This window comes from Manis pentadactyla, chromosome 9 (genome assembly GCF_030020395.1).
Source record: "Manis pentadactyla isolate mManPen7 chromosome 9, mManPen7.hap1, whole genome shotgun sequence".
Lineage (NCBI taxonomy): Eukaryota > Metazoa > Chordata > Mammalia > Pholidota > Manidae > Manis > Manis pentadactyla.
In genome coordinates, this window is record NC_080027.1 from 44,792,081 (window position 1) to 44,819,193 (window position 27,113).

General features: G+C 40.9%; 3 protein-coding genes across 4 annotated transcripts; 1 reads left to right on the plus strand and 2 right to left on the minus strand.

Annotated features, from left to right (window-relative positions):
• Window positions 1-3,694: 3,694 nt before the first annotated feature.
• On the minus strand, window positions 3,695-4,645 carry LOC118933131 (olfactory receptor 51I2-like). The gene has a single exon (XM_036927107.2). The coding sequence runs from the start codon at window positions 4,643-4,645 to the stop codon at window positions 3,695-3,697; it is 951 nt and encodes a 316-aa protein (XP_036783002.2).
• Window positions 4,646-10,931: 6,286 nt separating this feature from the next.
• Window positions 10,932-19,387, minus strand: LOC118933109 (olfactory receptor 51I1). Of its 2 annotated transcripts, XM_057506610.1 has the most exons (3): window positions 19,365-19,387; window positions 16,284-16,305; window positions 10,932-11,831 (listed from the first exon to the last, which is right to left on the minus strand). In XM_057506610.1, the coding sequence occupies exons 1-3, from the start codon at window positions 19,385-19,387 to the stop codon at window positions 10,932-10,934; spliced, it is 945 nt and encodes a 314-aa protein (XP_057362593.1). The 2 variants fall into 2 exon arrangements, with proteins under 2 accessions (XP_057362593.1, XP_036782979.2); XM_036927084.2 differs by lacking the exons at window positions 16,284-16,305; window positions 19,365-19,387 and having other exon boundaries at window positions 10,932-11,876.
• A 3,472-nt stretch (window positions 19,388-22,859) lies between these two features.
• On the plus strand, window positions 22,860-23,798 carry LOC118933106 (olfactory receptor 51I2). The gene has a single exon (XM_036927080.2). The coding sequence runs from the start codon at window positions 22,860-22,862 to the stop codon at window positions 23,796-23,798; it is 939 nt and encodes a 312-aa protein (XP_036782975.2).
• Window positions 23,799-27,113: the final 3,315 nt, after the last annotated feature.

Below are 27,113 nucleotides of genomic sequence, written 5' to 3' on the forward strand. Positions count from 1 at the left end.
TGAGTATCATAATTCTTCCAAGTGGTAAAGATACCTCAAGACAAATGCTGGGCATAGAAGCCACAGGGCATAAATCTGCAAAGAAGTAAAAAGCTAACCTTTTCAAATATTGCTTCTCTCTCACTTACCAACTTTACATTTCCCTGTATGGCCCCGGAAGATGACTGGTTAGCCAGAGATGGGTAAGATTCCTCAAGGGAGGAACAACCTAAGACAGGCACAGTCGCAGGGGGGCCATCAGGTGAGAAATTGGGGATCAACAGAGGTGAGGCTTAGAACCTCACCCCCCCTGTTTTGAGCGAAATCTTCTGCATCCGTGGATGTTTTGTTGCCCTTGTCTAGCTTGGATTAATACTTAGTCTACAGGCACACACACCTGATAATCTACATTTGCCCTCTTACAGCACTAAATTATATTTTCTACCTTTATCTTGCATCTACCTACCACTTCAGCATTTTATTAAAATAAAAGAAAATAAGAGAGAAATGTGGGATTCACATATAAATCAAGTATAAAAATTAAATGAATAATCATATCTGACTTGATTGTTTATAGTTCATGATGCGTGATAAAAACCAAAAGTTTCTGTGATATGACTGCCCTTGCACTGTTCACCATGTAAGAACTTATTCACTAAGTAAGAATTTGTTCACCATGTAAGAACTTGTTCGTTATGCTTCAGAAGATTGGAGACTGTTGAGAACTAGGCTTGGGGTTGATTAATGATTGTGCATTGAGTCCCCTATACAGAATTTTATTGTTGTTAACAACCATTTGATCAATAAATATGAGAGATGCCCTCTAAAAAAAACAAAATCAGTGGCACATAAAGAATGATTACTTTAAAACAATAGAGGTACAAACTTCCAATTATAAAATAAACTAATTACAGGGATAAAAGTACAGCATAGGGAATATAGTGAATAATATTGTAATATCTTTGTATGATAACAGATGGCAACTACGCTTACTATGGTAAGCATTTAGTAATGTATATATTGTTGAATCACTATGGTGTACACCTGAAACTAATATAATATTGTATATCAACTGTTTTCGATTAAAACATTAAAATTATTTCAAACAAAAATATATTACATGGTCTAAACACTTTGATGGAGGTAAAATAAAAACGAGTTCCATGAGGAAGTGGATTGATGTAAAATATCTGAATTTTAATATGTTTGTGTATTATTTTAATTGAAATATTAGTCTCAGATAAACTTTGTAATTCATCAGTTATATACATTACTAAATGATCACCATAAGAGTAGTTACTATATGTCACCATACAAAGATATGGTAATACTATGAGCCACATTCCCTGTGCTATACTTCCATCCCTGTGACTTTTAAATTCATGATGTCAGTTATCAAAACATCATGCATTTAGGTTCCATTTAATATGTAAAGATGCAATATAAAATTTTTTTAACTTACTATATTTAGAGTATATCCCTAAATTCATGCTCAACAACTACATATGATGATTTTAGATGTCAACCTGAAAATGTGCAAAAAGGTACATGGTTAGTTTTTTATTATTTTAGGAAGTACATAAAAAATCGATTTTTTAGTGTATTGTTCTAAACAGACTATTTCAAAAAGGTTGCTGTATAAAAATGACCCTAATGAGCTGGATCAGGTTGGGAAGAATAGAATATGGTCAGGAAAACATTTTCCTTGTGACTGGAGCCCCTGAAGTGAAAGAGGCTGAAAACTTGGGGTTAATTATTGGTCAGCCAGTCCAATCCACTTGTCATGAAAACCTGAACTGTTTAGGAACATTACAATGATCTTTCCCATTTGTGTAAAGGCTTCCAGGAAACCCTAGATGCCGTAAGCAGATGCAAGCAGGACCAACTAGGTCCTTACTGACAGGGCTGAGAAAAAGAAGGGGTCAAGGAATAGATAGATAAAAAATAGCCATCCTGTGACATGGTAAGGTTACTGAAGGCTGAAGGGAAGGGAAGAAAGGGAAACAGAAATATCCAGGCCCAGTGACCCCAGACCTATTTGGCCCTAAAAATAGAGCCTAAAACTCTTTCACTTTTTATTGAAGTATATTTGATACACAATATTATATTGCTTTCAAGATATAACAAGGTGCTTCAACAGTTATCTACATTATTAAATGTTCACCCCAGTAAGTGCAGTTACTATCTGTCAACCGACAAAGATATTACAGTATTACTGACTATATTCTCCATGATAATTTTAATCCCCATGACTAGTTTATATTTTAATTGAGATTTTGTGCCTCTTTATCCCTTTCACCTGTTTCACCCACCTGCCCCAACCCCTCCACCATGATAACCAACAATCTCTTCTTTGTGTCTATGAGTCTATTTCTGTTTTGTTTTGTTTTTTAGATTCCACGTGTAAGTGAAATCTGATGGTATTTGTCTTTCTCTGCCTGGCTTATTTCAGTTAGCATAATCCCCTCTAGGTCTATCCACAATGTCGCAAGTGGCAAGATTTCTTTCTTCTTTATGGCGGAATAATAATCCATTGTATACTTGTACTATATGTACCACATCTTCTTTATCCATTCGTCTGCTGATGGGCACTGCAGTTGCTTCCATATCTTGGCTATTGTAAATAGCATGGCAGTAAACATAAGGGTGCATAAATCTTTTCAAATCAGTGATTTTGTTTTCTTCAGGTAAATTCCCAGAGGTGGAATTACCAGGTTGTATGGTATTTCTATTTTTAGTTTTTGAGGAACCACATACTGCTTTCCAAAGTGTCTGGGCCAATTTACATGTCCACCAACAGTGTAGGAGGGATGCCTTTCTCCACATCCTGGCCAACACTTGTTATTCCTTGTCTTTAAGACAGTAGCCATTCCAGCTGGTATGAGGTGCTATCTCATTGCAGTTTCTAAGATTCTGCTAAAAGAGAATATGGTGCTTTTGCTGGGATATGTAGGATCTGAAACCTGGACATTATGAGGTTGTCCATATTGTACTTTACACCAGAGTTGAGGCCATTTAGTCATTTGTTTGTCAACCTCAGAGTCTTTTGGTCCATAAATTCTTAGGATAGAGACCACTGGATGGTGGGTTGTGGGGGAAATCTGGTTATTTACATGACAGGAAGGATGTTTCTTCTTCACAGATACATTTATCATATAATTTATTATTTAAATAAAGACATTTTTAAGAGGGTTAGGGAGTGCTATTGATAGTAATGCTGGGAAAGTAAATGTAAACCATAGTGATCTGGGGCAAAGCAGCAAACATGCTCATCCTACTCAAAGGTCTGTGCCTACGATGATCTTTCTTTCTTGGGGAATACTCTTAACCCCTGCCTAACACATCAAAACAGACATTTGTTATATTTCAATTCAAATATCATGAAGTCTCAAGTCTTTACTGTTAACTTACTATTTATCAGGCACATGCCAGAAGTTTTGAGGGAAAAGGAAGAGAAATTCATGATCTTTGCCCTCAAGCTGATCATACATGGTTGGAGAAGACACACACATAAACACATACAGAGACAGACATATGCTGGTAAACTGAAATGGAAGGGACTAGGGATAACTCTTGTGATCCAGGGGTAAGCCTGTAGCAATTCTTTGAATTCCTCCTTATTCCTCTTCAAAAAAATGCCTGGTTCAGACCTTTATCTGTAGCAGAAATGCCATCAGACTTGACTGACTCAAAGTCCCTGCCCTGTTGAAGTGATTTAGAGCAATTCCCTCTTGCAGGAGAACAAGGTGAAGATTCCATGTCGGATTGGCTTGGTCTTGACACTGTAGATGATGGGGTTGAGTACAGGAGGCACAAAGAGGTAGATGCTAGACATGAGTGTGTGGACCAGGGGTGAGGCATGCTTGGCAGCACGATGCATCACAGACACACCAATCATAGGCACATAGTACAAGAGGACTGCACAGATATGTGACACACATGTGTTGAGGGCCTTCCGCCTTCCCTCCCCAGAAGTAATGCCCAGCACTGTATAAAGAATCAGCACATAAGAGACCACAATGAGCAGTGAGTCCAGCCCGAAAGTGGCCAGGACAATGGCCAAGCCCAGGATGCTGTTGAACTTGGTATCAGCACACGGCAGCTGGATCAGATCTGAGTGGAGGCAGTACGAGTGGGAGAGGACATGAGTGTGGCAATAGGGCAGTTGCTTCAAAAGGATTGGAAGTGGGGCCATGAGGGTCACACTCTTCACTGTAATCCCCAAACCCATGCAGATGATACAGCGCAGGGTAAGGATGGCTGTATAGCGCAGTGGATTGTAGATGGCTATAAATCGGTCATAACTCATGGCCAGTAGGACCCCTGACTCCATGCAGGAGAAAGTGTGAATGAAGAACATCTGAGCCAGGCAGCCATCAAAATTGACCTGGCGGGCATCAAACCAAAGGATACCCATGACAGTGGGCAGAGTAGACACAGAAACACCCACCTCGGTCACAGCCAACATGGAGAGGAACAGGTACATGGGCTCATGCAGGGCAGGGGCTGCCTGCACTGCTGCCATGATTAGGCTATTGCCCACAATGGCCACAATATACATGGTGAAGAAGGGAATGGAAAGCCAGCCATGTTGGGCCTCCAGTCCCGGGATGCCGGCTAGAAAGACAGACAGGAGGTCAAGACTTTCATTGCTTTCAGCTCCCATGTCACCAATAGCAGGGATCAGTGTTCACCTGTCATTTGAAAAAAATGAAATTAGCTCCCATCTAAAGGGTGTTTTGCCATAGCAGCCCACCTCAAAGATGGAATGAGAGAGGTGAAAGGAGGTAGGGGAGGTTGGCGTCATCTAATTCAATCTGGGCAAAAACATAACAATCTCTTCTCACTTCCTGATCCTCTGACCTCCAAAATTCCAAAACTTTACATGTGAAAGGGATATTTGAGACTTCCTAATCTTCTGAGAGACAGCAGAGCTTAAAATTAAGAGAGAAACACTGGACTAAATCAGACCTGGGACAAAAACTGTACTCAGCCAGTTACTAGAACTGTGATGTAGGCATCTTATTTATACTCTGATCTGAAGTTTTATTTTCTTGTGCAGAGAGATAATAATAATAATAGTAATACTCTTTATTTGTAAGAAATGGGAAAATTAATATATGCTCAGTGTTTTAGAGCTCTACAAATGGATTCTAGTAAACCTTAGTTTGAAACTTAATTGACAGTTTACGCTCAGTGTGACCTTGAGCAGGTAACTTAACCTTCCCAGTGTATCTATTTGTAAATTAGTGATAAAAATACATCTGCCTCATATGGTTGTTATAATGGTTAACAAGATGATATTGTATGGTATGTGAAACACTGAACAAACTATTTTATTCTTAGGGAGACACTAAGACCCGGAGAGGAAGAGTGGGTAATATGCCAAAAACCTGTGAATCAGTTTCTGCAGAGTATAGGTTATAGCTTAGATCTTCAGACTCTTCTTGTCCTTGTATGTAGCATAATTAATATTATGTTATGAAATATAATAAAGTACATTTGTAAAGTGAATTTTAAAAAACAAGGTGCAGTCACAAATGGTATAAAAGCTGAATTATCTCCAATCATAAGTTCACTTATTCATTCAACTGATATGGATATATGATTCCCTGATTCTTTATCAATTCTTTATCCTGTGGCTTCCTCATGTTGATGTGAAATGGTCCATATATCTGAAGAGTCTAATGGGAATGCCCCAGTGGAATGGATGGACAGATAGAACAATATATAGCTAAGGGAATAAAGAGAGCTAGAACCATGGAAACACATACAATGTAATAATGAGATGGCCCCAGAGCTTACCTTTTCTTACTCTCTTCAATCTCAAGCCCTCTCTTCATGTACCAGCCCTGCTAAAATCCCATTCATTCTATTTCTTATGCTTCCCTTGAGATCAATAACTTCCCTAACTTCCCTGACAGGTGAAATATACTTGCTTGTGCCTTTTATCTGTTGATTTCCCTTGGTCCTGCCTTGTAGATCAGTGGTTCTCAACCTTGGTTTAAAAATCTAAGTGGAGAACTTAAAAATCCCAGTACCCACATAATACCCCATACCAATTAAACTAAACTCTTTGGGTGTGGTATCTAGTTATCAATATGTTTTAAAGCTCCTGAGGCAAACCCAATGTTGAGAACCACTCCAAATGCATTTTTTGTGACATTCCAGTCTCTTTACAGTGACAGTGTTTTATTAGACAAAAAATGTAACTTGCAAGCACTCCCCAGGTCTTCCATTTTTTTATTTTCAGACAACCTTCCAACCCCATTCCTGACCTGGAACTTAAATATTTCCTTGTGTTTCATCACCTTCTAGATTCTTCAGCATCCTGGAGCTCCTCTAAATAAACCTGGGTTTGCTCATAACACTCTAATGTGGTGCCCACACAGGTAGACTTGTGTCATGTATCACCTTCTTGGAGATATACCAAAAGGGAGAAAGGGGCAGGGTAGAAGCATTTTGAAATTTTCTCTAATCATCTCATCTGTGGGTCTTGACCTGCCTCACCTGAGACTTCCTGCGCCTGGTGAAACTACATCTTTGGCAGGAAGTAACAATGAAGGCTTGGAAACACTAGCCATGACCCATGTCATCGAGCAGGAACATGCAGGATGGGGGATGAGAAGGGCCATACACAAGAGAGCACAGCTCCAGGTAATAAACTCAGTCTTTGGGTGGTAGAAATGATAACCAGAGGAGCAACTGCCTCACTGCCAAGCTGCCTTATTTGGGTCCCATACCAACAATATTTATGGACTTGCCTTAGACCACTAAGTGGCTAAGCTGGGACTAGAGCCTAGTTCTTCCAGCTGTTAAGTTCTGAGGCCTTTTCTGTGACATCCAGCAACCAGCCTTCTGAAATTGGAGCCACCTGAGTTACAAGAATGTCAAGATGCTGGAGCAGGTGATCAAATTTATTTTCATAGAGAAAAGGACAGAATGGCAGACAGACATTATGTTCTGTCTCCTAAGCAGACTGGGGGTCAAGTGGAAGAGACTAGTTGTTTGGTGACCTTCTAAGGTGACCCTGCTCAGAAGTCCATTGATTCAGTTACCAACATGACAGACTCTCTAAGACCTGAAATCAGAGTCCCACTGAGAGAGAATCCTCTCCACAGCATCCTTACCAAAATGTCGTCCCCACTCAGCTTGAGCACTCTCATTGACAGGGAGCTCATTGCTCCTAAAGCCCCTGTCCAGACATAAAGTGCTTTCTTACCATGGCCTTAAACCTGTGTCCTCCACAGTGTATACAATGCTGCAGACGCAGAGACAGGACAATCTGACTCAGGTGTCACTGGAATACCACTCTCCATGGTAGCTCTAATTTTCTTGCAAAACACATCTTAATTTCTAAGCACATATTTACATGTAATTATTTCTTTAATACCTATATGCCCTATTAGATTGGAACTCCATCAAAGTACGGAGGGTATTAACTGCCTTTTTTTTTTCACTTTTGATCACTAGATACCTAGTAGTAGCACAGGGTCCAGCATGTAGCAGATACTTAATAAATAATTGATGAATTAGTTGTACCTGGAGATTTCAGTCATCGTGTCTTGTCATCTCTTCTTCAGATCACCTATCCTAAATTCCTTTAGCTTCTCAAAGGACCTGATTTTGAATTTCTTCACCTTGAGTCCTCCTCTCGCAGTGTCTCAGAGACAGGAAATCTAGTATCAATCAACAGCCTGTTGTGCAGCTTATAAAAAATTAACGAGTTTTAGGCTCTGTTAAAACAGATATTCTATTCAGAAGATGACATGTCTTGAAACAGACACTCACAGTTCTATGTTTCCCCTTTGTTCCCCCCACTTACATTGTCTTTCTCTTCCTCATTAGTTCTTTTTAAACTCCTACTATTATTCATACTCAAACCTTTCATTTTATCTGCAGCTTTTCCTCACTCTATTTAAGTGGAAATAATGACATTCTCATCTGTAACTTTAAAATATTTTCTACAAACTTTTCTTACTTCATTAGAATTATATTTATGTATCTGCCTTCTGGGTCAAGAAAGTCACTCTAAAAATCCTTTGAGCTTTGTTAGAGTCAGACTCGTGCCTGCTCTATCCTTGCCCGCCCAGCACTTCATGTGATTCTAACATAAAGAGGCGCTAAAGAAACCGTGAGTTAATGAAAGCATGAACATCCTGCTCAGAGCCGTAACTGAAGCACATTCAGCTCTGTCTAGGTTTCATATTCTAGATTGCAGTTAAACCAACTGGGACACAGTCAAAGGCAGAGGGATCTAGTTATTGAAAGAGCATCAAAGAAACCAGTGATGCTTTGTTTTGAGAAGAGGAGCCTGCAGTAGGGGTGGGCGGGGGCAGGTGTGAGAGATGGTGAGTTGATGGGTGGAGATGACAGCAAGACAGTCTGGGGCTCATGTAAAAATGGATTTCCTGAGTCAAAGCTGCACAATGGACTAGTAATCCTCTGGTCAGTAGAGATGTCCAAGCAGACTGAATAACCCTTGATGGGAATGCTGGAGGGAGAATTCCAGCATCTGCTGAACTGCCACTAAATGCTGTTTCCATGCCCCTTCCCTCAGGCCTGATGTCCCAGACTGTCAAGGTCTCGCCTTTTCTGTGACACTGAGAATATCATGGCTATGGAGCTGTGTGTGGGACAGAACAGAGGCAAGCTCTCAGCCCTGCCATGGGATCATTATGAGTCTTTCACTGCTAAAGCAGCCTCTGGAAGCCCTGTCTGGAATTGTCTGTGGGGACACAAGAGCATTTCAAAGAATGGTACTCTTTTTTGTAGAAACTTACATGAAAATAAAATTTGGTGATTTTTTTTTGTCTTAAGCCTCTCCATCATAGGCCATATAAATTGCAGCAAATACTCAAGCACACAGACATATAGACAGACATGTGTGGCAGGTTCTCTCAAAGATTCAGAGACATGAGAGAAACTGAAAACCACACAGAGGCACAGACAGAATTGTAGGCAGAAACACAGTTCTTGTGCACATATCTAGGAGACACAAATAGGTTCAAACTCACCTGAGACTTTTGTGAAATGACAAGTGAGTTGAAAGACAGAAGGCCAGAGCCCACAATGGCTCCAGAATGAGCCTCAGGCAGGCACCAGTCAAGAGAAAAGGCAGACTTTATGTCTCTGAATAACAGTTCCCAGAAGCCAGGGCCTCTAGGGTCCTGGTTTGCCCAAGTGTCATGCTGTCCTGGTGATGGGAAAGGAAGGGGATTGTATCTCATCCCAGGAGCAGAAAGGAAAAAACACATCTACTGGACATACTGCCCTCTCTCGACAAAGAAAATAAAATTTCAACTCCTTCCCTTGTGATGAAGAGGAAGACAAAGTCCTCCAAGCTCCATGACAATATCCCTTCTGCCCCTAATTATCCAGTCTCAAAATTGGAACTCTGAGCCCAGATCCCAGAGTCTAGATCCCCAAATTCTGGGCTTAAAACCCATATCACAGGCAGCACCTAAAGCTTAGAGCCAAATGGGCAAATTCCAGAGGCGAGAGCCTGGAACCTAGAGCCAGTCCCAGGGCCTGGGGGAAAAAAAAGGGATCACTGAGAGGCAGAGGCCTCAGAGTGACTGGGGATGGCTGGAGATCATTCATGGAATTTGTGCTGTGAGGTGATGTCAGTGTTCCATCCACGTCAGCTCGTGGAGGAAAAGGCTCCAAGTCTGCATTTCCTTTCACTACCAACACCACATGCCTCGTGGGTGTGCGGTGCACTCGTTTCCCCCAGCTTTAAAAACCTTCCACAATCTGACTTCGGCAATCTACGATATATTGTTTCCTGGGCTTCTCAATGTGAAACCTCCCCTTTGACTAAACAATTGCGATTATCCCAAATACTGTAGGCCAGTATTTCAGGTTAAAGGTTCTAAACTTTCAATTTCAACCTAATGTCAGGATTACTAATCAGTACAGATTTATTAAAACACAGATTGCTAAACCTCACCCCCCATGCCCCACCACACACACAGAGTTTCTGGTTCCAGAGATTCAAGGAAGGGCCTGCAAATTTGCATGCCTACCAGGTTCCCAAATGATACTGATGATGCTGGTCTGGGACTCACACTCTTCCAGACTCCTATCACTGATGAGTCTTACTATTTTGCTACCTATCAGATCAGCATGACCCAAGAGGTATTCAAAAAGAGAAGCACTGTGCTTCTCAAGAGTTAATCATCCATGGCTCCTATTAAATGCAACTTGAATTCAGTAGGTCCTGTGTGAGGTCTAAGATCCTGTTTCTATAACAAGCTACTGATAACAATACTGTTGTTCATTGGGCCACACTTGGGATAGTAAGGACTTTCTTGCCTAAATATTTCTTCTCAGGTCATGACTTTTGCCATGATCATTATCTTTCCTTCTTTCTGCCACCCTGTACCACATTCTACATCCCTCTCATCCTTCACAAGATACCTCACACACACGCACATACACACACACACACACACACACAGACACACACACACACACACACACTCATCCTGATCTCCACAAACCAGAATGGTCTTCTCTCTCACATGAAGCACCAAGTCTCTACAGAATTTTGTTTGTCTCAAGTATTTATAATTTCTCTCACTCTGGATGGTAGTAGAATTTGTTGTGTTCAAGCCTATTTGCTCTGCAGAACTTCCATTATTTCCCTACATATCAAACATTTTTCAAGCATCTGTAACTCTTTCTTGTTTTTCCCTTGATATGTCTCTTACTTAACAATATGCCTTACTCACCATTATAATATTCTTGCTGACATAAGTTTTTTCACACAGTAAATGTTCAGTACATATTTATGCCATTTTATTGAGTCAGATGTTCTTTTATTAGTTCCATATTCACAGCTATGAAATCCTGGTTCTCCTCTTCCTTTTGGTTTTAGTATTGCTAACATTAGCAGACAAGTTCTAGTCCCTTCTCCAAAGAAATCCTTTCATGGTCTGCAGCCTTCATCAGCTCTGGAATTTAGAGAAGACTTTGAGGATCCCTCTGCGTATCTCCTTTGTCTTCACACTGTAGATGATGGGATTGAGCATTGGAGGTACAAATAGGTAGACATTGGACATCATGACATGCACAACAGGTGGGGCACTTTTCCAGAAGCGGTGGATCATGGAGACAGCAATTATGGGCACATAAAAAGCCAGCACTGCACAGATGTGTGACATGCAGGTATTGAGGGCCTTGAGCCGCTGCTCCTGTGATGCAATGGCCAGCACAGCCCTCAGGATCAATGCATAAGAAAGCAGAATGAAAGCTGAGTCAATGCCATAGGTGAGGATGACCACAAAGAGCCCATAGATGTTGTTAACACGGATGTCTCCACATGCCACTTTCATGAGATCAGGATGGAGGCAGTATGAGTGATGCAAAACATTGCCCTTGCAGAAGGGCAAGCGTTTCACCAGAAAGGGGAAAGGGAAGAGAGTGATGAAACTTTTGGCGAGGATGCACAGGCCCATCGCCAAGATGCGGCCATTGGTGAGCACAGCAGCATAACGTAGTGGGTCACAGATAGCCACAAAGCGATCAAAGCTCATGGCCAACAGTATGCCTGATTCCATGAAGGAGAAAGTGTGGATGAAGAACATCTGAACCAAGCAGGCATCAAAGCCAACATGACGGTAGTGGAAGCAGAAAGTAGCAAGCACTGTGGGAAGTGTAGAGAAGGACACTCCCAGATCGTTGACAGAGAGCATAGAGAGGAAGCAGTACATGGGCTGGTGCAGAGCAGGCTCCCGGACCACCAAAGAGAGGATGCTGAGGTTGCCTATGATGGAAATCAGGTAGAGGATGCAGAAAATCAGGGCCACCCAGGCGTGGCCCGTCTGCATCCCAGGAACTCCTGTCAGCTGGAGTGTGGCCGGCTGGGAGGGGGTACCATTGAGGCCCAGCATGGCAGGCAGGCGGGAGGATACGATGGGGGCCAAGCCCAAGAGGGCGTACTGGGGGAGGTCTTCACTTTCTTTCAGACATCCTGTCTCCAACACAAAAAGTCAGAGATTGAAAGTGTTTTTCCCTGTTCCTGCTTCCCATACTAAACTAGGAGCAATTTGAGGATAGCAACTGGATTATATGTAAAATATCTCTGTAACTTTCCATAGTACTGGATATCTAAGAATTAAACTCCATTTTGTAGAGAATAGGTTTGTGGTTGCTAGGAGCTGAGAAGGGAAGGGGGAGGGAAATTGGGAGATGTTAGTCTAAGGATACAAAGTCCCAGCTCAAAGATGAATAATTTCTGGGTATCTAATTACAGCATGGTGACAATAAATAACAATACCATAATATACACTTGATAGCTGTTAAGAGAGTAGATCTTAAATATAATCACTACACACACAAAATTGGTAATTATGTAAGGGAATAGAGGTTTTAACTAATCTTAGTATGCTGATCATTTTGCAATATATATATATGTATCATCATCAGAGTGTATACCTTAAACATATATGTTATATGTCATAATATCTCATTAAATCTGGGAAAAAAACTATATTTAAAATTTTAAAAATAAAGCTCCATTCTGGAATTGAGGCATAATGACTCCCTTCTTCCTTTGACTTTTCTAGAGTTTCCATCTTCTTCCTAGTCCTCTTAGTAAACACAGTGAAATTAGATGGTGACTAGAGGCTGGGGAATTCCCAGATACCAGTAATTATCAGTAATAATCCTGACAATATATGGGCCATGAGAAAGTATTTGTCTCTTCCTTTGTTTTCTCTGTCCTCCAGCTGAGAGTTCAAAGTAACCCTTTAATCAATAGGATTTCTTTTCCCTACTCCCCTTTAAACATCTTTCTTCCCCCTAACCCAGGTTTAAAGTTAATGTCTTCAAGAAGTCTTCTTAGGTTCAGCCTCTGCAGTTCTACTTCTTTAGCATCTTCACTCCAAGATTATTGTTAACACTTGAAGGAATGGGGAGACTCTAAAGAACATCAACAGATACTAAGGGCTCTCCTACAAGGTAGGTTTACCCACTGTCTTTAATTCCTGCTGTGCAAATGTAGGTAACCCAACAGGGCATATTTCATCCATGTTCCAGATTTTTCTCAACCTAGAAAAGAATTTTGAAAACTTTTCCCCAAAGGAAAATATGCTCTGTCACCACCCAACAAACACTTTTTCTTTGTTTGTGCCATAGGTGTGTTGGTTAAGGCTTCCTAAATGTGACTAATTTAGAAAGAAAAGTCAAGAAGATGGATGCAGAATAATAATGTAGTTCTTTTGCATAAGATGTGAATGAGCAGGGACACACACATAGCCACACAGAGGAACCATCAAACATACATTTTTATACTCCTACACATACTTAAGACACTCAGATATTCATAGGTACTTCCTCATATCACACAGAAACTATCACACACTCCCTTAGTCACACATAACACTCACAACCACAGAATTTAGGAAGACTCATAGCTACTCATTGCCATTATACAGATGTTTCAGATATCCTCTCATGTTCATGCCCTCTGGAACACATATGTACAAACATACACACACACATATATATCCAGTACCACAAATTGTCAACATTAACACACCCACAGTAATATCCCCACCAATTATATTCCCATGACATACTCAATACTGAAAATCCAGCTAAGAGTGAAAACCACATTGTTGAATGACTGATTTATTCAGTTCTGTGATTTTTCTCTCCAGCTGTGTACTCAACAGTTAGGTATAGGAGGGAATAATTCAAATTATAGGGAGAAGTGTATAGAATATTCTCAAGACAAATATCTAGATTTGATGCATCAACCCCTTAACCTAAGGGTTATGGTTTGGTATTAGGGTTTTGATTCAGATGGGAAGCTGGCATCAGGGCCTGTGCTCCTTGGCTTTGGGAGGGAACAGATTGGGCTCATGTTTGGAGAGGGAATATGAGGGTCAGAGATTGTCTGAGGTTGTAGTAAGGATGTTAAAGTTTGGGCCAAGTTTTAGGTAAGGAACAGGTGGGCCATCTGAAGGAGAGGCACTCACTGGGTGGCAGATGCTTCCTCTCCTGTAGCCAGATGTACCAGTCTGTGAGTCCAGCCAGCAGAGCAGCTCAGCTCACTTTTCTATGACTCATGTGTTTATGAATATCCCAGAATCCCAAGGCTTGTTTGTTTGCAGTGGTAGAAGGAAGAGTGGAAATAATGGAGAGGCTGATATTGATGAGCAGTGAGTTGGGCCATATGAGAATTGCTCCCAGGAGGATCTGGTCCTTGGCCCCATTATCCCTGATGTCATCATCCATATCAATTAATATGTTAATCTTTCCTGATCAGGGAGTGCAGACATATATGCACACAAACATACATAGTCATAGACATTCTGAGACTCCCACAGATACACCCCTAGACACATTCAGCTGTTTATTAACATTCATGTTATCTCCCTTAGATCCAGATACATACAGATAAATACAAATATGCTCATCAACCTCCCAGTGCACTAGTCTCTAATCTTGACATCAAACACACACTATAATCTATAAATGCTTACATTGATTCTAGAGACTAATTGATAGGTTACAGATAGAATTTTAGAAATAATTGGAGACTCACACATATTTGAAGAATCAATCGAATATATTTAAATACACTCTAATGTTCACATATCCAAAAGTGCATGTTTCAAACACATATTCACATTCTCATTAACCGACAACAAAATGTTCACATCAACAAATTCATATCACCCCATCCATTCACAGGCTCATATTTGGAGTATAAATGCATTGCATATTTTTTTCAAATGCATGTCAGCATCCATAGACATGCTTCTGATGTGAACACTCCTTCTACTCCACTACTTTATGGGGCTTACAAATTGCAACTTAGTTTGAACTAAAACCAAACAAAAAATGGTAGAAAAATGCATTTTTGAACACTATTCTCCACCAGGTATTATTCTCAGAGCAGTAAAGACATGGCACCTATTCTTACAAGAAGAAAAATATTGAAAAACTGACCGCTCAACAGTCCAGACAAATATACCTCCAGATGCTACCTAGAAATATGTCATAAACCAATTTCACATAATCAATTTATTTGTCAAATTTTATCTAATGTGAGTTTAAGGTCTATGCATTATGTGTTTGAAAAAAGTCAAAGAATTACACAAAATATTAAACTTCAATTAATAACATGAGTGCTGAAATATTTACAGGGAAGTATAATGATATTGCAACTTATTTTTAAATCCATCAATTAGATAGATGGACTGATGGATAGATAAGAAGAATGTATAGGTAGATACATAGTAAAGCAAGCATAATAAAATATTAGTGATATATCTATACTGATGTTCACTGTAAAATTATTTCAAATTTCTCTGTTTAAAATTTTTCATGAGAAGGTTGGAAAATCTGAAAAAATAACAAAGTGGAGCAAGATATGGATCATTCTGAAGGCATAAAGCATGTTCACAACCGCAATGAAAATTCAACCTAAGGCAAAATGATCTCAAATCCCAGTTTAAACCATCTCCTGGTCATCTTTTGTATAAACTCGGTTTTAGTTGTGTGTTATGGGAGAAATTATATATTTGGCATAACTGATATATCTTCATATGATTAAACACGAGGATCAAGTTTCTCAGCATCAGCTTGTTTCGTCCCAAGGCCATCCGCTTATGTTTCACAAATAAACCCTCCCCACCGTGCTTCTGCCCCATCCTCAGGGCACCTGATTGTTCCCACAGATGTTCTCTCCAGCAGAGCTACAGAGCCATGCAGAGCCAACTCTGAGAAATCACGGCTGTCACAGTAGAAATGAATAATGTTCTTAAGAGCTGTCAGTTTTACTTAAGTGTGTACGATTTTAAGGACACATGTAGGTCTTGATTATGTGCTAATTTCAAGTTGTTCCCAGGAAATCTGGCTGACTTGGTGAGAGATCATTTTATAAACCAAATTTCTACTCAGAACTCGAGAAGTTCATTACTCTCACTTTTCACAGACTACAGTGAGTTGACACGTTGCATGGGCTGACTGTGGAGATGAAAGCCCACAGGAGAGTATGTATTTTACAGTGCAACAAAGCAGTGAGACTGACAGGAATGAATGAATTATGCTCCTATTCTGGACCAAGGATAGTCTGTGTTACCCTCAGATCTGCTCCTCACCCTTCTGAAGCTCTTCTCCATATCACAGGGGTCCAGTCATTGCTTAACGAATATCCCAGTGTGGATAAAATGAAGGTTCTTGTGGCCAGGATTCTCACCTGGCCCTGGCTGGCTAACTCACTCCACATGTGTGGGAAATGTGTTGTTACTGACTCTGTATAAAGAGCTCTGCCCAATGCTCTGGGCAACACACGGTGGCATGGCTGCAAGGCTGCAGGAGAGCAGAGCAGAGGCTGGAGTGGTGGCAGTGCCGAGGACAGAGGTCCAGAGGCGGAGACCAGCTTGCTGCATGCAGACTTGCTGTGAGCGGACAGAATTGTAGTGATTGACCTGCCACTGTGAAAATAAAGTTGGGTATAAACCCTTTCACCCCAAATATGTCTTACTGTCATTTCTTTGGTCACATTGAATCCATAATGAACTTGCCTGGGGCTAAAACCAATTGACAAGACACCCAGTCTCCAGTGTCAGCTGGTTTCCAGATGGGTCAGTTGCTTGGGAAGCACTGGCAGACAGACGACATGTCACCATGTCACTCACTCCACTCTTCTGCCTAAAGCAGAGTCTGGCATGGGCTGGCATCTCTTCCAGCTTCTGTTGGTTGAGATCAACTTGGCTCCAGCTCTGGCGCACCTTAGACTCTTCAGCCATGGGATATTGGTGGCTTCCTGCTGTTTCAAATCTCTAGGTTTTATAAGCATCTGCTGGTCAGTTTCTCAGCTCTTTTGAAACCTGTGTAAACAAATTATATGATTAAACTCACTGACTTATGGTTATTATGTTACTTTTTCTTGGTCCCAATCCTACCTTTCATATTTTTCTTAGTGATGTTGGGCCTGTGACTCTGCAAACTGCATTTCTCCTAGGCCGACCAGCTCCCAAGGTCTACAAATAGGGGGCACCAGAAAGCTAGAGTAGGAAGGAAGACTTGCTTTCTGTGACTATTGTGTTGCCCCAGCAACACTTCTTCACCCAAGCACAAGTGGTTAATTCCAGAAGCATTAGTTGGTTACATTTTGCAGCTTTTCAACAATCCCAGAACCGGTCCTACCATGACTTCTTAAACACCTCCAAACAATCTAGAGAAGTCCCCTGCCCTTCCTTTCTCAGAGGAGTAAGTCTACCTGTCTGAACTCTTGAGACTGCAGCACCACGGAAATGGCGCCACTCTTCTGGGTTTCAGCTTTGCAGCGCTTCCCCTCCAACCTCATAAGAATTAGTAATTCCAAACTCCTCTTTTTGTTCCTCCAGCCCTAGGGTTAGAAACCACTTCCTGAATTTGCTACTTCCAGTGACCGTCTGTATATTCTCTTTTTGTCTTGTGGGTTCTCTAATGCTTGGTTAACAATTGCTTACATTATTTCTTCCTAATTAAAGGAACTGATGTGGTTTTAGGAAGGAAGGGAGGGAAGGAGGGAGAGAAGAGAGAAGGAGGAGGGAAGGAGGGAGGGAGGGAGGGAGGGAGGGAGGGAGGACAGGCAGGCGGCCTTGCATTTGTCTCTCAGAGCCCTCTTTCTGGAGGGAGCTCTGTCATGAGCAGCTCTTTGGCAAGGACTGTATGACCAGGAACTGAAGCCTCCTGCCAACAGCCATGTGAATTTGGATTGTACCCTCCAGACCCAGTCAGGTTCCTTCACAGACTGCTACCCAAGCCCACTGCTTGACTGAAACTTCATGAGAAAATATTAGCCAGAACCACCTGATTAAACCTCTCCTAGACCCCTAGTACCTAATGAATAAGGCACAGATATCATAGTTTAGTGAGAGAATAAGTGTTTATTATCTTAAGCTGCTGAGTTTTTTTGGTAAGTTGTTATATATTAATGGACTGCTAATGTGAATACAGGATCCATAGGTCAAAGCCTGAAAGGTTTAAGTCTAGGCATGGACTAGACACTTAGCAATGAGTGGTGTTTAGCTAATTCATTTATTCACTCATTTCCTTATTCAGTGAATATTATTGAGTAACCAACATATAGTAGGTGGAAGTGAGAGGAACTAATGCAATGCAAGGGAGCTAATTCTTACCTACTTGAGAATATCAAAAACGTATGTTTTCATATTTGTACCTTAACATAGGGTGGTTCAACATAAAGTCTGACACTGGTGTCTCTTTTGTATTTATTTATCTTTTGTTAATAAAAATATATGTAATTGAGAATACTTAAAGATAATCATAATTAGGGCAGAATTTTTCAACTTTAGCATTATTAACATTGTGGGCTTTACATTTGAGTTAATTTGGGGCTTAGTATTTGGGTTAATAGTGCTAAGATTGAGAAATTCTGCCCTAATTAAAGGCATGAATGAATTATGATTAGAGGGTTTAAATAAAGATTTCTGAAGAGATACACTGGAAAGAGCTAACTTCCACCCCACATGGAAGGGAAAGGGATAGGGAAGCGCTTCCCACCTTACCCGGAGTCAAAGGGGGATATCGGGGATTCTACTCAGGACACATGTATTCCCCGAAATTCAAGAAAGAGAGACAACAGACTAGCCTTTGTTCATGCCTGTCAGTCTAAGTGGAGAGACGGAAGTTCCCTTGCTATCCTGATGGCAGGATTGAATGAAAATGGTTGCTGATTTAGAGTAGAGCATCTATTGCAGTAGAGGAAGGCTGACCATTTCCTGGGTGGGTTCCATGCTAGAGAGATCTGTCATGGTGTTTTCTTAGATCTTGTCCAAAAGGGTACATGGTTCTACAGGGAGATCTGGGTTGTGGATGGAGTCATAAGCAACCATATAGAGTACAGATACATGAGTACAAATCAAGTGGAGAACTAGAAGATAAGAAGAAGCTTCTTCAAATAATCTATGAAAGCACCCAGTGAAAGTCAGCTCTAAACATGTAACATACTTAGTAAACATGATAGCAGTTAACTGAAGCACTAATCAATCATAAATCAAACACTGTCCCTTCTCTCTTCTCCCTAAAGTAAGAGCCAGAAATAATGGTTAGCAGCAAATGAGGGATGAGAGAAGAGGAAAGGCTGTGACTCTGAGTGCTGGAAAGCTTGACTATTACATGAGGTTGAGCATTCTGATTACTCTCCAGACTCATAAAATATGTCTTATTATGTGAATGTGAGCATAAATCTCAGGGAACTGAATTTTCATCCCCGGAAAAAGAAAGAACTAGCCCTATTCTATACATTGAAAGGGATAAGAAAAATAAAATTAGTTATTCTCTGATTATACCTTGTTTGTTGGACTTGGTCAACATATTACATAATCCTGGGATCTCTTAGAAGGTAATGAGTCCCTCTGTTATGTGCCTGTCCACCCATCACCACATGGTGTCTTGTACTGAGTAGAGAATTGTTCTGGCAGATTGCTGAGTTATTTTCCAGCTAAAAGAGCACACGCTTTATTCTCAGTAGTCATTAAGGGACCCAAGGGACCTTCCTGAAGCATTTTCAGGCCCCGTCAGCATCGCTCCTCTCTCGCCTGGGCTTAGGGTGAGGCATAAAGTGGCCGGCAGAGATTCACTTCTGCTGCTTGAGACGAGGGTATGTTTCTCCGTGTCTCTCACTCGTCTGTGTTAAGGTGAGTTCTGACTCCAGGAAGGGTGAGCTAGCTGACTCTCCTGAAGCCTGCTCTAAGGAAAGGGTTCACCTTAGGGAGAAGGGTAGGTGAGGTGAACAGGGAGAGACTGTGTGGTGGTCTGGTCATCAGATGCAAACATCTTAGCATTATGAGCAGAGTCAATTGAAAAGCCCCTGGACGTGGGGCTCTTGTCCTGGCACTGCCACTGACTGTAACTTTGGGTAATCAATGTGTTTCTCTAGATCCCTCACTTTCCAGAGTAGTCTCCTTGGGTTAGATGGTTCTGTGATTCATTAACATTGTTGCAAGTTGAGGGAGAAAAGCAAGACTCAGGGCACAGAAAAGGTTCAGATATATAGGAGCAGAGCCATCACAACCTGTTCCAGGACTCAGACTAACAGCTGAGCCAGCACACATGGCTGAATTTTGGTCTTGTCTCAGGAATTCTGAGATAAAATATGTTAAAGTCCTCCAAGAAGATTAAAAGAGTAGGAGAAATCAGCTAGTGCTAAACTTTAGATGAATTGGAAATAGCTAAGCATTTTCAATCTTTCACTATTCATGATGTAAATTAGAAACTCTGGTCATTAGACAAGCTTTTCTGTACATCTGTCAAACCCTGTCTCCACCTTATTTCTAGGCATTCACTTTACTAGAATACAAAAAGTAAAATAAAACATCAGGTCTATAAAGGATCTTTGAATACGTCCTATAAAAAATTTGTAAGGGAGAGGATCATGAAGTCTAGAAAGAGAAACAGATTTTCCAAAGCTCGGAGAGCCAGGGTTAAATTCCGAGACCCCTGACCCCCAGGGTGTTACCTAGGGGTCATAACCCTAAACCACCTTCATTTCAGTTAAAGAAGAGTTCTGCATTCCAGGGGCAGGAAAACTTGCGTCCAGAATTGGAAACAGGTAGTTTTTGCATCATTTTCTGCGCAATTCTGCTTTTAGCCAAGACCCTTGTTTAAGAGTACCTGAGAAATCTCCATCCAGAAAGGCGTACCTCTATTTTCCTTTTCAGCTTCTTCTCCAACACCTTAATGTTGCCTGAAAGATCTCAGTAAGAAAACAGAAGGTCTTACAGTTCTTCATTTAAACTGAGGTTTTATCACTGACTTGTCATGCACCATGAGGCAAGCTTGCCTCAGTGGTCCTCAGTTTCCACGTCCATCAAGGATTAAATGAGCAAATGGATGTAGAGTCCCTTGCATAGTAACTGGCATATAGCATGTGCTCAATAATCTTGTGTTTTCTCTCACTGTTTTCTTCTCTTAACATGCATCCAGACAACCGACAAGGTCAGTGGCCACTGGGTATGATAAAGAATGTGATCCTGGGATTGTCAGGCAGCCTTTTTCCCCCAAATACTAAAACTTAAATCTGTGTACCCAGAATGACCTTTGCCCTGCCCTATACACAATCCTGCTTTCATTGAGGCCTGTTTTCTTTTCCCTTCCCTTTCTGTTCCCTTTACATTGGCTCATTTCTCTTCTGTTTTTTTTTTATTACCTTCCATGAGGCTTGTATAAAGAATGGAAATTGTAGTCAGGTGGGAGAAATGAGAGACAAATAAGGTTGGTCAGTCCTGGAGACCAAGAAATCATAGTTCTGGAGGGGAGACAGCCATGCACAGACCAAGCTCTAAGGCCAGAAGGGATGCAATCAGTCATACACAGAAGTGGCCACTTTCACAGGGAGAACTGACTTCCACATTGCCGGAGAAAATTCAGCAATGTTCCCAGATAATGCAATGCAGGTACCCTTACTCCTCCATTCCCATCAGAAAGGACTCTAAGATTATGCTCTGGCCTTACTTTGCTACAATTTGGAAAGGAAGGAGAAAGGGAAAACAGTGGTATTTATTTCTGGATTTCTTTTCCCAAAGGAGGGTACCTCAGAAGGCTGAAACATGTATGCCCGGTGAAAAGCTTTCTAGACTTCTCTACCTTCACCCATCATGAAAGAATGAAGGTGAAGGGAATTCAAGAGCATCAGAATGACAGGAGAATAAAAACTATGATCACTCTCACAGAGAAATGGTTGTGGGTAATCCTCTAGGAATTGAACAATTAATAACTAAGTGTCACTTGTTGAAAAACTGTGAGGGAATGCAATATTCACTCTGTGTGGGTGAGTGGGTTAATGAGAGTGGGCAGGTGGGAGTCTACAGACACATAGGTGGAAGTGTTGTGTGTGTATACAAATCTGCATGTACACCCAAGTATTATGCATGTATAAATGATGCATATATACACATGTGGACTGAGAACATGAGCACCACATGGAGTGTGCATGTTAGAGTATAAAGTTCAAGAAGCAGTGTTGAATATATTTGTAAGATTGTGAGAGAGAAAGACTGGGTGAATGTCTCTAAGAGTAAGGATGGGAAGAAGGCAGTACAAGGCTATTGTGAAGGCACAAGAATGTGTCTATGTGAATAATGGATAGTTTGAGAATACATATGACCATGTATGCTGGTGAAAGTCTGTGTTTGGAACAATGCCCACCTACAGGCTGAATGTTAGTGTACCTACAGAATGCTGGGGAAGAAGTCATAATTTTTCCACAAACAGGAACAGCTTTGTGCTTTTGCACAAACGTAGTTTCTCTGTTGCTTTTTCTGCAGCAATTCCGCCAGGAAAGGCTAATATTCAGGCAGTTTCCTCCACCTCCCTCTGCCCCTTCCCCATCCTGACCAACACATGCCATAATTCAGACGAGCTCTGGGGAATGCTGTCATTAATCAGGGACACCTCTGAATTAAACAACATTTTCAAGGGAATATTAAAACGTTTTCAAGAGTTATTAAAAACTTAAACTCCTGGTGTTCTTTTATAATAACTATCTATGGATTATAGTTAACATATTTCCACTCAATAATTCTTCTAAAACACAATAAAATTTTGGATAAAAAACTGAAGTGTTTTCTGTGTAACTAACTGTCATTTAGGAAGCAGGTCAATGTCTTCCTTCTTCCACAAAACAGAGGGAAATATTAGCCCAACCTGTGGCCTGATAAACATAAAGTATGAAGAAAATAAGTTTACCTGCATTTTCCCCAAACCAGTGATTTCATGGATGTATCAGTTTGCAATAGAAACATCTCCCACTGTCTTTTACTCCCTGGCTTCTTGTCCTCTAGGAAGTGAAACTCAGAAATCTCCAAGTCAAAAGGTCTGAGCCTGGAAAGTGCCCTGGGATTCCTCCTGCCATGGGATTGTTCAACGTCACCCACCCTGATTCCTTCCTCCTAACTGGTATCCCTGATCTGGAGAGCTCTCATTCCTGGCTAGCAGGGCCCCTCTGTGTGATGTATGCTGTGTCCCTTGTGGGCAACACAGTGATCCTGAAGGCAGTGCAAGGGGAGCCTAGTCTCCATGAGCCCATGTACTACTTCCTGTCCATACTGTCCTTCAGCGACATGGCCATGTCCATGGCCACAATGCCCACTGTACTCAGAACCTTCTGCCTCAATGCCCGAGACATCACTTTTAATGCCTGCCTAGTCCAGATGTTTCTCATTCATTCCTTCTCTATGATGGAGTCGGGGATTCTGCTGGCCATGAGCTTTGACCGCTATGTGGCCATTTGTGATCCCTTGCACTATGCCACCGTGCTCACTAATGAAGTCATTGCTGGAATGGGCTTAGCTGTGACTGCTCGGAGCTTCATCAGCCTCTTTCCTCTTCCCTTCCTCATCAAGAGGCTGCCTTTCTGCAGATCCAATGTTCTTTCCCACTCTTACTGCCTGCACCCAGACATGATGAAGCTGGCCTGTGCTGATATCACTATCAACAGCATCTATGGACTCTTTGTTCTTGTATCCACCTTTGGCATGGACCTATTTTTTATCTTCTTCTCTTATGTGCTCATTCTGCACTCAGTCATGGCCATTGCCTCCAGTGAGGAACGCTTCAAAGCACTGAACACATGTGTGTCACATATCTTGGCTGTACTTGCATTTTATGTGCCAATGATTGGGGTCTCCACAGTGCATCGCTTTGGAAAACATGCTCCACGCTACATACATGTCCTCATGTCCAATGTTTACCTCTTTGTACCTCCTGTGCTAAACCCTCTCATTTATAGCGTTAAGACAAAGGAGATCCGCAGAGCCATTGTCCGTATGTTTCGCCAGATCAAAATGTGACTTTCACATTTGGCTTTAAAATCTGATGTTTATTGTAGCCATAGACTGTCATCCATGGTGTTAGAATCATCAACATCACTGCCATTTTCATCATCATTAAGAATAAGATAGATCTGTGTCCTGGGGGAAAAGTAAAGATCAGGAAGTAGAATTGCAAGATTTATAATACAAAATGCACAGTGCATTCAGCAAACACAAATGGCATTCATAGAAAGATAAATATTGGTGGCAACTGAGTGATTAGATAAAATTTTACAGAAGATTAAGCTAGGAATTGTTTTCTATAATACTAATATAATAATTCATATGTTGAGTCTTAAAAGTGCCAAGTTCTGTTCTAAATTATTGGTGTACATTCATTTAATCTTCATAACAGTCTTATGAGGTGTTGCAAATTAAGTTGTTCAGAGTAACACAGATAATATGTGATCCAGAGGAGATTCAATACTAGTCTGTCTCCAGTATTTGTCCCTAACCACTACAATAACTGTGTCTATTGGCATCAAAATTAACATTACCATAGTTATCTTTGCTTTCACCACCACTGTTATTTTCAAACATTCATGAGTTGCTTTAACTTTACAGAGTGAAATTTGAAAGACTGTCAGAACTTTCCATGAAACATATGAACAGTTACCTATACTAAATGAATAAGCACTGAGAAAAAGAAAAAAAAAAGAAGGTGCAAGAACAAATATGACCCAGGAAATCTGGTAGATATTAATATCTAGAAGAAACTCCAGATTTCTCTCTGCTTCATTTATCTGCCCATCCATAGGAAAACAATATTCAACAGCTGAATCACAACTTTTTTATTTTTTGGACATTGTGCTAAGTACACAATTTTTCTCTCTCTTCCCTCCCTGCAACTTTACTTCTCTTATACACTCTAATAGGAGATGTCAGAAACTATGGCCTTCTAGAGATCTAGCTCCAAAAAGTCCTGGGATAGGCAGAATATAGAATTTATGATTTAGACACTAGACAATGATTCTTCTAGACCTCCTGTTGGATTGATTTTCCTTGCATACTCTTTCTTTGATACCAAGGAGATAGCAGACAATAAGAATTCCCTTGGGTTAATTTTCATTAATTTTGGGTTACTTCTTGACTAAATTAAAGGAGATGCCCTATGGAGACTGACCTACTGACCGGAGAAACTGAAGCAGAGACCTCACTGCAGCAGAGCATATGGTTGTCTAGATGTTTTCTTTCTGTGCAAAGCTTTCCTGAGGAAATATCAGGGAGAAGTGTCAGGTGCAAGAGGAAGAGGTCTATTTCTCAATGGAGATAAAGTTAGAATTTGGGATTCAGGTTTCCAAAAATGCACATAAGTACAGTAAAAGACTCATAATATATGTGCCCTTATCTATTAAATAAATTATTTTAGGGCATGATTGAATCACGTAACTCAGCATGACCTTAAATGGAAAATAATTGAGTCATTTGGTGATAGAGTCAGACTATGGTCTTCAGCCAATTTAAGTAATGACCTTTCTGATTTATAGAAGAAGCTCTATATTGCAACATCAAATAATAATCATCATCATAATTGATTATGCCTTTTGAGTTTACTTTTAAATGACTATATAGATGCAAAAGCAAGGCTTGGGAAGCTGCTCTATGAATATTTAATTTAATGAGCTTTTCTTTGAATTCAGTATGTTTTCTTTTGAAAAGGTAAAATACTTGGATTTCAGACTAATAAAAAGGAAAAAAGAAATTACTCTACTTCTTTTATTTTAGGCCCCTTAGGTCTGCCTCTAGCCCAAGAATATTAAAAACTGAACATAGTTGAGCTGAACTTGCAAGGGGATTATTTTGAGGTTTGTGGAAAAAATAATCTCTGAATCTATGAATATAGGGAAAACTCTCACTGATTCCCACCCCAGGGAGAGAGAGGAATACAGCCGTATGATCACAGCCCTAAGTGTGAAGCCTAGTAGAACAATAGGAGAAAGGACAAGGATCAGGGGAGTGTGATCCTCCTGAAAGCCTCGTGTTCCTCTGCACTTTATTTCCTCCGTTTTTTATCCACCATCAATTAGAAACGCTGCTTGTTTGCAAGGGATGGGGAAAAATCACCTTTAGGTTTCTTCAGAGTAATTCAGATAATATGTGATCCAGAGGAGATGCCTTAAGAAATACTTAAGTCCATTCCTGAAGATTCCATCCTAACTAAGAAGGCCTAGGATAAGCCTGGCTTTGGCCTTAAGTAGAAACTTTATTTTACATATTTTAATTTAATGAGCTTTTCTTTGAATTCAGTATGTTTCCTTATTGAAAAGGTAAAATACTTGGATTTCAGACTAATAAAAAGGAAAAAAGAAATTACTATACTTCTTTTATTTTAGGCCCCTTAGGTCTGCCTCTAGCCCAAGAATATTAAAAACTGAACATAATTGAGCTGAACTTGCAAGGGGGTTATTTTGAGGTTTGTGGAAAAAATAATCTCTGAGTAGTAAAGATCATGCCTTTGGCTCACCTTGTCATCGGTGCATATCTCATCCTGAAGGGTCCCTGTTGGGGGGGGTAATGAGAGAGAGAAGAAACTAGAAGAAGAGATATGAAAGGAAGGGATTCTTGATCTCTGTGCCTCATAATAAGACTCAGAGGAAAGTCAATATAACTAGAATGTAATACAGAATTGAAAAAACACAAATCCATATTGTGTGGACTTCTGTGCAATTGATTTCTGTGAGCCCAGGAAGTGAGGGAGGCTTCAGAAAGGAAAGCCCAGCCCGGTAGAAGAGGGTGATGGAGAGGCCGCTGGGCATGGCTATCAGCCTCACTTGCTGAATGCCACCAAGAGGCCCAACCCTGCTGCAGCGAAGCCATCTCCAGACCCCATCAGCTCTGCTAGGACAAGACGCTGGGCTGCTGAGGTTACAGTTCAGGTGGGTGAGGAGTTGCTCTTCCCTCAAAAACCCTTTTACAGAACACGTAGGAGCAGGGGCATGGAGAGTTTATCTTCTGAGTTAATTCCTCATCAGGAGAGCATCTACTACTCCATTATTAACAGGACACGTTTCCTAACTATCCCAGTGCAGGGTAGACTCAGACGCTGTATTATTCTTTCATTTCCAGGTAAGAGGGATCTATTTGTTGGCAGTTATATATTTGCATACAAACAACCAGAAGATGCCCCCCCTACAGCTGAATGAAATATGTGCCCCTATATGGTCCAGGTTTCATAGAAACTACAAACAGTTTATGAGGCCAGCAATCACTGTGAATTATCATCTTGCTAACCTCAGTTACGCAGGATCATGGCGAGGAATTACCCTTTGCAAGGGAGAGGAGCTCTGCTGAGCG

Excerpts from the sequence above, each read along its gene's own strand:
- LOC118933131 (XM_036927107.2), bottom strand. The coding sequence starts at position 4,645 with ATGGGAGCTGAAAGCAATGAAAGTCTTGACCTCCTGTCTGTCTTTCTA.
- LOC118933109 (XM_057506610.1), bottom strand. The coding sequence starts at position 19,387 with ATGGGTGGACAGGCACATAACAG. Across the intron at positions 16,306-19,364 it reads GGTGGACAGGCACATAACAG|TGCAGCCATGCCACCGTGTG; the intron begins AGGGACTCATTA and ends CTCCTGCAGCCT. Across the intron at positions 11,832-16,283 it reads CAGCCATGCCACCGTGTGTT|CTGACAGGAGTTCCTGGGAT; the intron begins GCCCAGAGCATT and ends GCCACACTCCAG.
- LOC118933106 (XM_036927080.2), top strand. The coding sequence starts at position 22,860 with ATGGGATTGTTCAACGTCACCCACCCTGATTCCTTCCTCCTAACTGGT.